Source organism: Hesperophylax consimilis, chromosome 8, assembly GCF_061612785.1.
Source record: "Hesperophylax consimilis isolate HC1 chromosome 8, BYU_Hcon_1.0, whole genome shotgun sequence".
In the NCBI taxonomy this organism is placed as follows: Eukaryota; Metazoa; Arthropoda; class Insecta; order Trichoptera; family Limnephilidae; genus Hesperophylax; species Hesperophylax consimilis.
Window position 1 is genome coordinate 40,481,842 of NC_142843.1, and position 14,280 is coordinate 40,496,121.

The 14,280-nt window shown below is 38.7% G+C and overlaps 1 protein-coding gene across 1 annotated transcript in view; it reads right to left on the reverse strand.

Moving 5' to 3' along the window:
• Positions 1–14,280, reverse strand: part of rl (Mitogen-activated protein kinase rl) — a 256,988-nt gene that overhangs the window by 3,336 nt on the left and 239,372 nt on the right. The window contains exons 2-7 of the mRNA XM_089634277.1: positions 6,885–7,011; positions 4,358–4,468; positions 4,116–4,250; positions 1,522–1,638; positions 976–1,143; positions 75–263 (exon numbers count right to left, since the gene is read on the reverse strand). Of these exons, the coding sequence (XP_089490403.1) occupies positions 75–263; positions 976–1,143; positions 1,522–1,638; positions 4,116–4,250; positions 4,358–4,468; positions 6,885–7,011 (847 nt within the window). The remainder of the gene's footprint in view (positions 1–74; positions 264–975; positions 1,144–1,521; positions 1,639–4,115; positions 4,251–4,357; positions 4,469–6,884; positions 7,012–14,280) is intronic.

Genomic DNA, 14,280 nt, shown 5'->3' on the forward strand with positions numbered 1-14,280 from the left:
CATTATTATATATAAGGGTTAATAATCAATAGAGAGCTGTATCGAACGCTAGCAATTCCAGGTAGTGTTTGTACCTCATCATTGGGCTCGTAGTACTGCTCGAGGTAGGGGTGCGCCAGGGCCTGCTCCACGGTAGCGCGGCGGTGCGGGTTGAAGGTCAGCATGCGGTCCAGCAGGTCGAGGGCACGAGGGTCGGCCGAGGGGAACAGGCGCGTCCACGGGACGCGCGGCTTGAACGGCAGCGACTCCAGGTAGCCACGAGCCTACGCAACACATGTTCAGGATAAGAATACATGAAATAACAAAGTTTGCTGTTGGATCAGTTCCCTTAGGCGTATGTGTGTAGAGATCCGCAAAGAATATAAGGCTGAATCAAGCAATGGTAAGTTACAAATGAGTTCATGATGGAAGCATGAGGTTATTTACCTCGCTATATAAATGATATTTTCTAAACACACTGAATAGTTTTTGTAGTTTTAAAAAATGCATTTCTTATTTACAAAATTACTAAGTGAAATTCTATGAGAAAACTTTTTAGTAGTGTTCAAAAAATGTATTTTCAGAAGTGGCCTTTTGTACTCCATAGTAGACTCTTAACACAGTGCAGCTGACGGGAAAAATAACTTTGCAGACTCATTTATCGCTTGTGGGAGATAGTGGAACATTTGGCAGGGGTTAATTAAATAATTAATATGTATGTTACTGTATAACATCTGCCTCTACAAAAAATAAATAAGAATAATAACGCATTCATCAATCAAATTCATTGTACATATAGCTTTGTATTAGTGATCGACAAACCGGTGGTTGCAATCTGCTAGCCATAAATTGATAATATATATTTTACAACGCCATTGAAGTGATTTTGCACAAAATCGGCGCTATACAATTCAACATCCAAATATTATTAATTTGTGCAAATAGATGACTTGAATGAAAAATATAAGAAAAGCATAGATGTGTTGGTCGCGTTACCTTCTCGTTGATGATGCACTCCAGATCCTCCTGGCTGGGGGATCCCAACACACCAAGGATGTGGTTAAGCTGGTCCAGGTAGTGCTTGCCTGGGAAGATGGGGCGGTTGGACAGCATCTCGGCCAGGATGCAACCCACAGACCAGATGTCGATGGACTTGGTGTAGCCCTGAACACAAAAACATAATGAATTACAAACTTCAGTGCCAATCACCACTTCCCTTTATAAATCACATGGGAAAATGTACACACTAAAAATAATGTTACAGCATGCTGCTGTTGTAAGCTCCGTTGCAACTTCTCGCTCTTTCTCATAAATGAACCATGCTATAATAGAAAGAGAGGTTACAAAAGAGCTCTCAGTGGTAGGTTCTGAGAAGAAAAATAATAATGTGAAGATCACAAGATTCCTTCCTATTCGGATTAGGTTTCTCCAAGAAGTCATTTTGAGTAATTATTTCGATTCTGAATGGTTTTTAAACCAGGGCTATTATAATGAAGTATGTGCCGTTCTGATGTGATGAGTGTTTTAGGAGAAGAGATATACCTTAGAGTTGAGCATGATCTCCGGAGCTCTGTACCAACGAGTGGCCACATACTCTGTCAGGAAGCCCGTGTGATCGTGGTCAGGGTCGGCCACCCTCGCAAGACCAAAGTCACAAATCTGGAACATATAAAAATATTGAAAATCATAAATACACATATTCCCGCATCGACTAGGCACCTCCAACCGGTTATTCTCGTTTAACCTTTTTGTAAGAAAGGTTATAGGTGGTACGCCTGCTTTTTGAATGTGTAAGAGCGAGATGACAGATCGACGTATAAAAGATGATGGATGCATCTGCTCGCTCTCTTTTCCCAACCGACAGCTAAGAAGATAGTAGTAGACAATCCGTTCTAAAGTATTAATAAACATTCTATCCGCACACGCGTATAATTATTGAGATCACTGGGATCTATCATGCTGAGGATTTCATTTTCATGTTTTTAAAATTTAGTAGCATGGATGATATAAAGTAATTATACTAGAAATTAAAAACAAGCTCTGCGGGTTTTTTACTGCTTGGCCCTGCGGGGGGCACTTAGTTGGGATTCGCCCAGTTTAAGTGATACTAACAACAGTTACATTTAATAGGTAGATATTAGGTCAATGGGTAGATATATAATAGTAAGACATTCTGTAGTAGTTAGAGCCCGGACAATGAGAGGAACACCCTTCACCCCAACATAAATCTCGTCAATGAGAAAAATGTTTCCTCTCCCATACTGCCGAAATGATTTCATTTTTAAATCGAAATTAAATTACAATATATATATGTAATTCGGAAATAAAAAAATATTAACATATTACAATATTACATATAACTTTATATTATAATATGTTTTTGGCACAAAAGTTTCCTTGTCAAAACTTACTTTTTTTACTGGCGAACCTGCCGCTTGGAAATATAACTACGGCAGAATTTCTTAGGTGAGTTATGAGAGTTTCCAGTTTTGGTCGCCGTCGGGTCGCAGGTAAATTTTGTAACGTTATTTCAGTATGAAATCGGGTCTTAATTTTCAATTCTTAATTTTTTAGGTCCGGTCGCCTGCAAACCGAAATGAACCTTACGGTCGGTGGTCGTATTTTGGCTGCAAACGCAGGCCTCCGATTTAATTTTTTTGCGCGAAGGCTATGTGGAATTTATCCGAAACATACGATTTGAATTCGACCAATCAGAGGGCCGAAAACGTCCAGACGATAGCGTAATAATACTCAGATTACATGGTGTTTTTTCAAAGTGGTTTCGGTTTCACTCTGTTTTTGGTATCAGTATATTTATTATCTATTTCTGATCTCCCTATTTTTTGTATCCAGCTTTTTATTTGAGATTTAAATGTTATAATATTGTTGTGAATTTTGGATGAGATTGGGATTTTGTAGTATAGTTTAGTACTGTAGCGTCGAGAAGAATCCAGTTTGAATAATTAATAATAAACCGCTCGACCTACTTAGTACCTACTCTCGAGCTACGCAGCCGGGATCGAAATCAAAACAAAGCAACCTACTTGCTACAAGCACCTACTTGTCTATCGGCGACAATACTATCGCAAGTCAGTCTGGAATATTACGAGAACTCGCCAGAAGGTTCGAGTCTACCACCTAGGCATAATTGCAGCGCCGCCGAAACTTCGCGAAAGGCCCAGACCGAGCGAGTGGCTTCGATTTAGTTGCCATCCATCTACCTACTGTTGCCACCGGCCGAACAATATAAATAAGCCCGACGCAGCAAGTCAGTCAGTCAGTCAACAATCTGCCGTCAGTGGATAAATCTCACGAGTGACGATCAGCGCGTTCCGCGCCCCGCCGCGAAGGACAATGTATTCGGCTTCGCCCGTACCATCATAGACTCCATCGGGACATCATCTTAGCGTCTCAGCCACGTCTCTGGCTAGCGCTACCACGGATTACAGCGCCCTGGTTCCAGCGTCTCTGACCAGCGCTTCATCCACGCATTATGACCACCACGAGGACACGCAGCATCCTCACTGGTCTACGCAGCTCCCGCTCAACCGTCTACAAGGTCCGTCGCACCTTCGGCCTTCCAGTCAGCACTGGAGTATTGATTCCCTAGATCGCCAGTGCCTGACAGTCAACGAGTCCCGGTCACCAGCGCCCGGCGTCGACTCACTGACCCGCGCTTGACCAGCACATCACGGCAGCGTCCGGAGTATATTACATCTGTCCAGCGTCAACTCTCGTTACGGCTACTCTGACTCAATAAACACTGTGACCTTCACGACACCGCCTTTTATTTCGTGCCTCTCACCTGATCCCCAAAGCTTTTCTGCCCAAATGTTGTATTTACTTGTTGGATATGTGTTTGACCCTAAGATCTAGTTTTTCTATATATTTGTGAATGTAAAGGAGTATTGTTTTAAAATGTAGTTCTTTCTAATAATCTTCAATAATGTAATTTTCACTATGGTGTTTTGGGCTTTAATGAGTAATTTCAGGATATTGTCATTTGCACTGCCTCAACCGATAATACCGTATTCTACGAGCGATTGGCAAAGAGCCACGTAGGTCTTTATTACTGAGAACATTCCTGATGGAATAATGAATTGATTAGTAATTGAATTGAGTTGGATGTGACATACCTTAAGGTCGCAGGTAGTGTTCAGGAGCAGGTTGGAGGGCTTGAGATCTCGGTGGAGGACATTGGCCGAGTGGATGTACTTCAGGCCTCGGAGGATTTGGTACAGGAAGTAGCAGATGTGATCGTTGCTCAGCTTCTGTAAACATCAGTAAAATACAATAATACCAACCACTAAATTTTATTATATCAAGTATCTTGCCAGGAATTAACCATATTCAGCTGTGTGCGAAGGTGTCACGTTACCTGAGTTTTTAACAATTTGTAAAGGTCCGTCTCCATTAAACACTGTACAATGTAGACGTCTTTCATTTGGTCTATCGTCACAGCCCTCAGTATGTCTCTGATGTCAATTATCTAAAAAGAAAAACAAAACACGGTTACAAATCAATAACTTAAGGTCCCGTAGTAAGCATTCAAAGATGTTTTGAAAGGGAGATATATAGATACTAATGTTAGAGGGAGCGCGCTAATATTAAAAAACGATAACAATTAAGCGAAAATTATGTAATTAATAAAACACAACTCGTTTGAAATAGAGCAAAAATCTCCCGACAAGTGCTTTAGTTGCATTTAAAGTTACACTGTGAATTTTTTCATGCCTATAGCATATTAAATAACAGAACAAAACATGTTTTTAATAATTTTCGGAGCTTTGCGATTTTTTTCTATTGAGGGAATTTCATATAATTTATGTTTCGGCATAACAAATGTATAGATATTATCTTCAAAAATAACTTCTTTTTTTTAAACTTAAAAACTTGAGTAGAGAAACTTGTTATAAATCGGTAGAAATTGGGAACTCAAATACCTAGTGGTCATATAAAATCATAGAATATAGTAAGAATATCCTAGTAATTTTTTTTAATCTTTGGTATATTTAACCTTTGAAATGCTGAGCTCCCTTGACCTAATACCTCTGTAGTGTGCCTAGGTTAAAAATCCCACAAACAAAAGTATTATTTCAGAATACTAATTGCACAATGTTGATTGTCATTTATGTTTATTGTATTGCAGTTTGTTCACAGTCCTCCTCACCAGGGATTCCTGTTCCGAGGCGGACTGAAGGTTGTTGTATTGGTGTAACTCTCCAACATTAGAGTTAAAAATAAATTTCTCTACCCGAGGGAGTGCTACTACCCACAGCTCTATCATACAGACTTTCTTTTGGGTATGCTCAGAATGAACCATCTATGCGTCAGAAGGTATGTACTCTAGTGTGAGCCGATTTTTCTTCTTCAAAATTCCATTTAATGTTATTAACGAAAAGTTGTGTTTGTATTTAAAACATCTAAATAATATAGTTTTTTAAATCAAAAAATATCCTAAGGCTCTGGGGGTACTTAAAGTTTGAGAAAATATGCTAAATATCCTTAGGATCCGGAGGTACTTGAAGTTTGCCAAAATATGCTAAATATTCAATGTTTTCAGTCTTCATAAAATATTCTGGAACAGTCTTCTCTATTATTATATAAAATGGTCTAATAATGATATTCACTTGTCTAATTAATTTTAGAATAGAAATTCACATTGGAAATTGATATCATTACTTATTTTATATTTATGATTCTACATGTCTAACTTTTCATATAACTTCACTCTGTAACCTTTCACTTTAAAATTTTAATTTTTAAACTTTGTAACTTTTCACTTTAAACTTCGCTTTGAAAATTATCAATTTGTGGCAATGTGGTAAGGAGACGAATGAAAGAGGTTGTGAGGTCACAGCGTTTATTGAGTCAGTGTAGAAATGACTCTGGACCGATACTCACGCAGTTGGTGGATTTAGTCGATGGTGAATTCCCGGAGCCGAAGATCGACACCGCGTCGGTGGATGTAGTCAGCGGCGAATTCCCCGGGTCAAAGATCGATACCAGATGTAAGCGGAGATAAATGACGGTGGAGTGGTCGAGGCGATGAAGTCGGTGGCTCGATACCGCGTTGGTGGAGACCGGACTTGTAGATGGTGTTCAGCACTGAGGAAGACGTTGAGTCTTCCAGTGTGAAGTAAGAGAGCCAAAGGTATGATTGACCTGGTCGACAGATGATGCGGGGGGCCGGTGAGCCCGTCTCAGTTGTCGCTTGCCGTTTGTATGGGACTGACTGCGGTACCTCGACTTAACTGCCTTATCTAGATTACATGCGTCCGAGATTTTCGATTCTTGATCGCGAGAAGATAGGTCGGTGGCTTCGCTATTATTCTAGCAGCTTTAATTTGCCGTCTTATCAGTAGGTTCTAATGCGATGCGGATTGCACGTATCAACGTTCCAAACCTTCTAGTAGCAACCGCTACAGCACTCCCCCTCCAGCAGCTTGCTGCGATGGAAGGAATAGTTCGGGGGCGAAAGTCTTTGAATGTGACACTGACACTGGTTACAAACACTGTTCACAACACTGGCGAATGCGTTGCTCAACCAGCCGAGTATGGTCCTCGATAACCATGGTGGTGCAGAGGTGCGTGAACCATGGTGGGCACCTCTATCCGAGGTGGTAAGGTGCATGCTGCTCCTGCTGCTCACCGTCTTACCAGTAGGTTCTAATGCGATGCGGTTTGCGTGTATCAACATTCCAGAACCTTCTAGTAGCTACCGCTACCATTTTATAACTTCACTTTTTGATTTTATAGCTTTTCACAATAATATACACTAGAAGTTAGTAATATATAAATTTTCCTCTCCTAATCCCAAGCATCAGCTTTATCAAGAGAGTTTATGTAATATGATATGTTAAGTTTTGTATTCTTTGTACGGATAAGGGGGGGAGGGTACTTACATTTTCATGCTTAAACCTCGTCAATATCTTAATTTCCCTCAGCGTCCTCTGGCAGTAGGTCTGATGCTCAAAGGGGGAGATCTTCTTGATGGCCACCTTTGCTTTCTTCTCATTGTCGAAAGCAGATCTGTAACAATAACGCAAATTTGCTATTATTTAAATGAAATGCGTCATGTCCTTTTGTCATTTTTTCAAGACTCAATATTGTTTTATGACTTCAATGGATGAAATTGAACACACACAGTAAAAAGGTTACGCGACAATTAATAACAATTCAAAGAATCTGTACAACAGTTTCATTTAATAACAAAAGTAAAAACCAGTTAAAAAATACTTTATTAAATGATTAGAAATGGGTTCTGCTGATCATTACTATGCTATAAAATTTCGTACGAACCAATTGCGTGTACAAATGAAGGAGTTATCATTTTTTTCAGAAAAATTTGTATGGCACTGACATTAAAAATGAGGCTATCTCTGGAATCATAAGGTTGGCCATTCTATCCTTACACACAGATATACTACTATTTATTTGTATTTTTTGACATACTTCGTATTGTGGCGCAACTTGCGATTTTTTTTTAAATCCTCAAAGTTGAAAAAAACACTTTTGAATGTTGATGATTCATTTTAATGCTTGTAGTAGTATATCTGTGTGTAAGAATAGAATGGCCAACCTCCAGAGATAGCCTCATTTTTAATGTCAGTGCCATACAAATTTTTCTTAAAAAAATGATAACTCCTTCATTTGTACACGCAATTGCTTCGTACGAAATTTTATAGCATAGCAATGATCAGCAGAATCCATTCCTAGCCAAAAAAATACCCTTGAAAATTCAAGTCTCTATGTCTATGAAAGGCGATTTTCAGCCCACTGTGCGCCGACGTATCAGGACAGGCACGATATTATGGAAGAATAATAGGTATAATATACCGCCGGAGTATAGGAACCGAAGACCGGCGTCCTTTTTTTTAGATGGACACTTACTAGCCCCTGGGACACAGAGAAAGCTACTGATTGAGGTAAGCGAAAGTCATTAAGAATTCATCACTTCTCTGCCGCGTTTATTCGCTCTGATTTGTTTGCTAGTAATAAATAATTATTCATCGCAATAACAAGTCTGCGAGGAGACAGCTCACAACCACCGACCGCAACTGATGGCATAGACACACAAGATGGGCGGCACTGACACATCATTTAATCATCTTTTTTGGTTGACCTTCAATAAGCTTCACGAATAATAATGGTTGAAACTCAATTACGAAACGAAAGTATATCGTTAATAATGGCGGACACGTACTAAAAGAGATCGTAAAACCTGTAATAAATTCTAATGGAAAATAATGTTTTACATATTCAGGGTAGCTACAGAAACAGAAGAAAAATTCCAGGTTTTATACCCTCGTGGGGCATAGATTACTTAGTCCACCGGTCCATGGGTTAATAATAATAATAATAATACTTGGGTGACTTGTATAGCGCCGTTTTTGTGCAAAAACACCTCAAGGGCGCTGTACAAACTTATAATACATTTCTACAGTGATCTATGTTATTACTTAACTATTTATGGAGAAAATAAACAGTACAATACTTACCTGGTAGGTCACTTGAGATTAACACTTAATTAACATTATCTAATTGTTTATTGGCGAAATTTAGATACAGGATTTAGGACTTAATTGAAAAATTAAATATAACTGGACTTTCTCTTAGGATTGGTATATTTAATTTAAGGGTACGACAGCTTAAAAAGGTAAGTTTTTAGTTTAGACCTGAATTCTGTTGGACTTGTTATGGATCTTAGTTCCGGAGGGAGTTTATTCCAAGCCTTCGGCCCAGATATTCCGAAAGCGCGATCACCAAACTTAGTATTTGGCTTGCGCATAGGTTCTATCAGTCTGCCTACAGCTGCTGATGTTGCTGATCTAAGCGTTGACTGCCTCAGACCAGTGTTTTCCGGGAAGCATAGTTCAGAGATGTAGGGTGGGGCCATTTCATTGATGGATTTAAACACCATCCAGCACAGTTTGTACTGGATTCTTTCAGGGCACTTGAGCCAGTGAAGGTTACGAAGGTGTTCTGAAATGGGTTGGTAAGCAATCTGCATAAACCGAATGCTGAAAGACCCTGCGCACAAAATCAAGTTCGCTATAGTAAAGTAACGATCTGCAGCGCAGTTAAGTGTGGAACTTTTCTGCGCAGGGTCTCTTACAGCATTTGGTTTATGTCGATTGTTTACCGACCCGTGAGACGACGGGCTAAGTCACTAACATGCTTCATGGTAATTTTTTAATATGTGAAACCGCACAAGAGTCCCAACTGCTCCCAACCGTCTGGAGCCAGTGAGATTATGGCATCCCCAATAGGGGTATGTTGTGAGGCTGGAGGTATGAGGGAGGGGGAGAGGAAGGTTGGGAAGTTCCTGGCTATTCAGATCTGGTCACCAAACACGGCCAAAGCCATTTCAAACAACGTTTCAATTCTGAATGGTGGTCTTACGCCAGGGCGATACTGAAAGTGTCTTCCACTCTGAAACGTGACGCAAATATACTATAGAATAATACATATTCAACGCAAAAATGGCATACCGCAATTTTGTTTCCGAATCATATTGGAAAATATAGAATTTCTTAAGATAAGTCGATTGTAGAACTCCACTTTGCGAATCCAAATTACGCCAGACCGAAATTATATCAAAATAAGTTTAAAAATCATTAATATTTTGTTTAGTGTGATAAAATGTGTGAAATGTTTATTTTGCGAAATAAAATATGCGGAGGGGGGATAACACGACATTATACATTTCCCATGGGAGCTTTTTAATGATTGCAGGACTAATGGAGACGCTACGTAATATCTATTATGTCCATATTAAAATATTATCTATGTTCCGTTCCATCCAACACACTGGAAGCTAACATGCGTGACAAATTAACTTATTATTTATGTTCCGTTCCATCCAACACGCTGGAATCTAACATGCGTGACAAATTAACTTATTATCTATGTTCCGTTCCATCCAACACACTGGAATCTAACATGCGTGACAAATTAACTTATTATTTATGTTCCGTTCCATCCAACACGCTGGAATCTAACATGCGTGACAAATTAACTTATTATCTATGTTCCGTTCCATCCAACACACTGGAAGCTAACAAACGACAAATTAACGGGCTAAACGCCGGACAACCGGTTATCTATGGTCAGTTAGCGATATTTGCGAGCACGATTAAAATATGATTCCGACAGTCTGTATACAAAAGCCGCCGCTTTTAGCGCGTCTGTTTAGTCTGTTAACTGTCAATACACACAGCTTTTTGAATAATGTCGTTCGTTATGCAAAATAACTGGCTTATTAATGAATGTGGGTGAACTAACGAAGCTCTTCGAATTGAAAGAAATCGCATACGCATCCATAGATTTAATTAATTCATCTAAGACCCGATCAATTGGTTCCTTTTCAGCTTGGACAACGAAAGTTGTTCAAATATCACTTGGTATGACTAAAGGCCTCTTTAACCAATTAACTCCATTTTAAGTGCCACAAAGTACAAGCGGACTGTCAATATATATTAAATTTAGTATTTAAATTCGACTTTGTCAATTTATTTGTATTCATTTTTACGTAGCCGTTTGACGTTTAGGAATGTCAATCCATAAATAGATCACCCCGTGTTGCCATCTTATAACACATGCATATTATATTTATTGAAAGTCAACGTTTATCCTAGAATTCACAACCTCGAAACTTTACTCTAAATCATTTACAACGCCGGGACACGCTAGCTAGTTAATAATAATTAGCATTAATTTAAAATTATAAATTCTAGATAACCTATAATATTTATAAAATTCAAGTTATTCCTTTAACTACGAATAAGTAGAATGATGTTATTCTTGAATGTATTATAACATTCGCATAATTTTACACGACTTCCACTTGACTTGATCTGGCTATTTCAATATGTTATCCCGAATATTCATTTTCTATTATGTAAATACATAGTGAATGAACCCTTTAAATTTGCCCAACTCCAACCATCCATCAGTAAGTTGATCAGACCCTCTGAGAATCGGGACTTAACTTAATATAATAACGTGAATGTAAAACAACAGCGTTCAATCTATCCCTCCATTATGATATATCTCTATTATTTGCGAGTGCCCTGGGGGTCTAGTCAGTCTAGCACGATCGAATTAATAACTTAACAATATCGGATCCTAGGCTCAATTTCCGACGATTTTATATCGAAATCCACGCACGGTTGCGCTGTCGAGAGCCGAACCGATATTGGTACGAAATAAATAAGAAATCAGACTGAATAATCTAATCTAAATAAGCCGAAACCGGTAACGGTGAAAAATTATTGTTTTAAAAATATTTAATATTTACTAAAAAATACAATTACAGAATAATGAAGGTTTGACTGTCCATTTGGGAAGGTTTCCCGTTTCAGGACAGTCAAATCGATAGGTTTAGTTCTTATTAATTAGGCAATGTAACACAAATACATAACAATAAACTCATGGCACTGGAAAAATTACTTTTTATATAACACTGATGTGTAATAATATTTATATGTGAAAGAATTATTATTTCAAAATATTAAATAATTATATGAAATTGTTTCAATATATCATTATAATGGAATTCCACCACGAGTTTTTAGTATCAACAATAGATACGCGGATAACGACTTTATTTTATACTATTTAGAGATTGAGCTTGGCACCTTTTACCATTTGAGTAGCTCCCCTACCGATTGAGCTTGGCACCTTTTACCATTTGAGTAGCTCCCCTACCGATTGAGCTTGGCACCTTTTACCATTTGAGTAGCTCCCCTACCGATTGAGCTTGGCACCTTTTACCATTTGAGTAGCTCCCCTACCGATTGAGCTTGGCACCTTTTACCATTTGAGTAGCTCCCCTACCGATTGAGCTTGGCACCTTTTACCATTTGAGTAGCTCCCCTACCGATTGAGCTTGGCACCTTTTACCATTTGAGTAGCTCCCCTACCGATTGAGCTTGGCACCTTTTACCATTTGAGTAGCTCCCCTACCGATTGAGCTTGGCACCTTTTACCATTTGAGTAGCTCCCCTACCGATTGAGCTTGGCACCTTTTACCATTTGAGTAGCTCCCCTACCGATTGAGCTTGGCACCTTTTACCATCCGAGTAGCTAGCTCCTCTACCGATAGAGTTTGGCACCTTTTACTATCAGAGTAGTTTCCTCGACAGATTAAGCTTGGCACTTTTTACTATCCGAGTAGTTTCCTATAACGATTGAGCTTGGCACCTTTTACTATCCGAGTAGCTAGCTCCTCTACCGATAGAGCTTGGCATCTTTCACTATCAGAGTAATTTCCTCGACAGATTAAGCATGGCACTTTTTATTATCCGAGTAGTTTCCTCGACAGATTAAGCTTGGCACTTTTTACCTACTATCCGAGTAGTTTCCTCTAACGATTGAGCTTGGCACCTTTTACCATCCGGGTAGCTAGCTCCTCTACCGATAGAGCTTGGCACCTTTTACTATCAGAGTAGTTTCCTCGACAGATTAAGCTTGGCACTTTTTACTATCCGAGTAGTTTCCTCTAACGATTGATCTTGGCACCTTTTACCATCCGAGTAGCTAGCTCCTCTACCGATAGAGCTTGGCATCTTTCACTATCAGAGTAATTTCCTCGACAGATTAAGCTTGGCAATTTTTATTATCCGAGTAGTTTCCTCTAACGATTGAGCTTGGCACCTTTTACTACCCGAGTAGCTAGCTCCTCTACCGATAGAACTTGGCACCTTTTACTATCCGAGTAGCTCCTCTGCCGATTGAGCTTTCGCCAAATCAATACAAGATTTAGGCAAACCGTTGATAACTCCGAATGTAACTTCTCCGTATTTGTCACAGTTTTTAGTTTACGTATCTAATAGAATTAGAGATTAAAAGTTACAACGGCTTTCAGTACCTAAACATATGATACGCGAAATACTTAAACAAAATACTCAAACGGTAGAGCAATTTGCCTAAGACATGTGCCTAATCCTAATATAAATTGAATGACAATGAACAAAAAAGTATTTGATAAAATTGACCGGATGGAAAAAAAACCTTCCAAAATGTTTTCCTTTCATTGGAAAATTCGCGAGATTATATATTTTTTTGAGTAAGTACTATTTTAGTTCAAGTGTGTGAATGGGAAGGCCAATCGGGGGGTCTCCGGGGAAAGCGATCGATATCCCTTGAATATTTATATTGTAAATTATTTTTTCAATTTTATTATCATGAGAAAAAAAATGAGTCCGCATATTGCGGAATGGTTATTAAATGGCGCGAGGGGTGGAATGGGTGGGGGGGGGGGCAGTAAGCCAAGAGAAAATATTTGTAGGAAAGAAATTATATTGCAGAGAATGAAAAGAAATTTCCAACAAAGCTCCATTACAAAAGTAAAGTATATAACGAGAAAGGAACTTAATTTATGGTAGAATATACAAAGAATGCTTAATACTTTGAAATTCACAAACGGCCGAAAAGCTGACTGACGCTGTTATTACGGCGAGCGAATAAAAATAAAATTTGATTTTATTAAATCGTCGCGGAGTTCCATTTTACATTTCATATCTCTAAATAGTATAAAATAAGGTCGCTATATGCGTCTGTCTGCTTGTGCGCTTAGTTCTTCTAAACTAAGCAACGAATTTTGATAGGGTTTTCACTATCATATAGAGAATTTCTTCCGGAAGGTTTATATACAGGGGTGTTATTTTGATATTCAATCGTAAAAGATCAATGGTTTCGTTGCTTGTGTGGCACGTAGCGCCGTCTTGTTGAAAGTTAACGTTGTCCAGATCAATACCATCCAATTCCGGCCATAAAAAATCATTAATCATCTCTCGATAGCGCAATCCATTCACCTTAACTGTTGCTCCAGCCTCATTTTCAAAAAAGTAAGGTTCAATGACTCCGCCGGACCACAGACCGCACCAAACAGTCACACGTTGAGGATAGAGAGGCTTTTCAACAATAACTCTTGGGTTTTCCGAGCCCCACGCCGGGGTATACGAGTTATACTCCGGGTACGCGTCAGCTAGTCTATCAATAAAACATTTTTTTTTATGAAAGTTGAACTTATGTTTACAAGACAAGGTTTTTATGCAAAGCAATAATTACTAGCCTGAAGCACAAATATAATTTGAAAAAAATCTTCCGAAAAAAATGCCGCCGACATTATCCTTTTGACCTTTTCATTACAGAAGATTTTTAAAATTTATATTTGTGTTTTAGGCTAATAATTTGTTATTTTTTATCTTCCCTATTCCACCCGATAAAATTATTTCATATTTAAAATAAACCTTTATATTCTAGAGAGGAAGTAAAAATTGTGAACAAATTGGA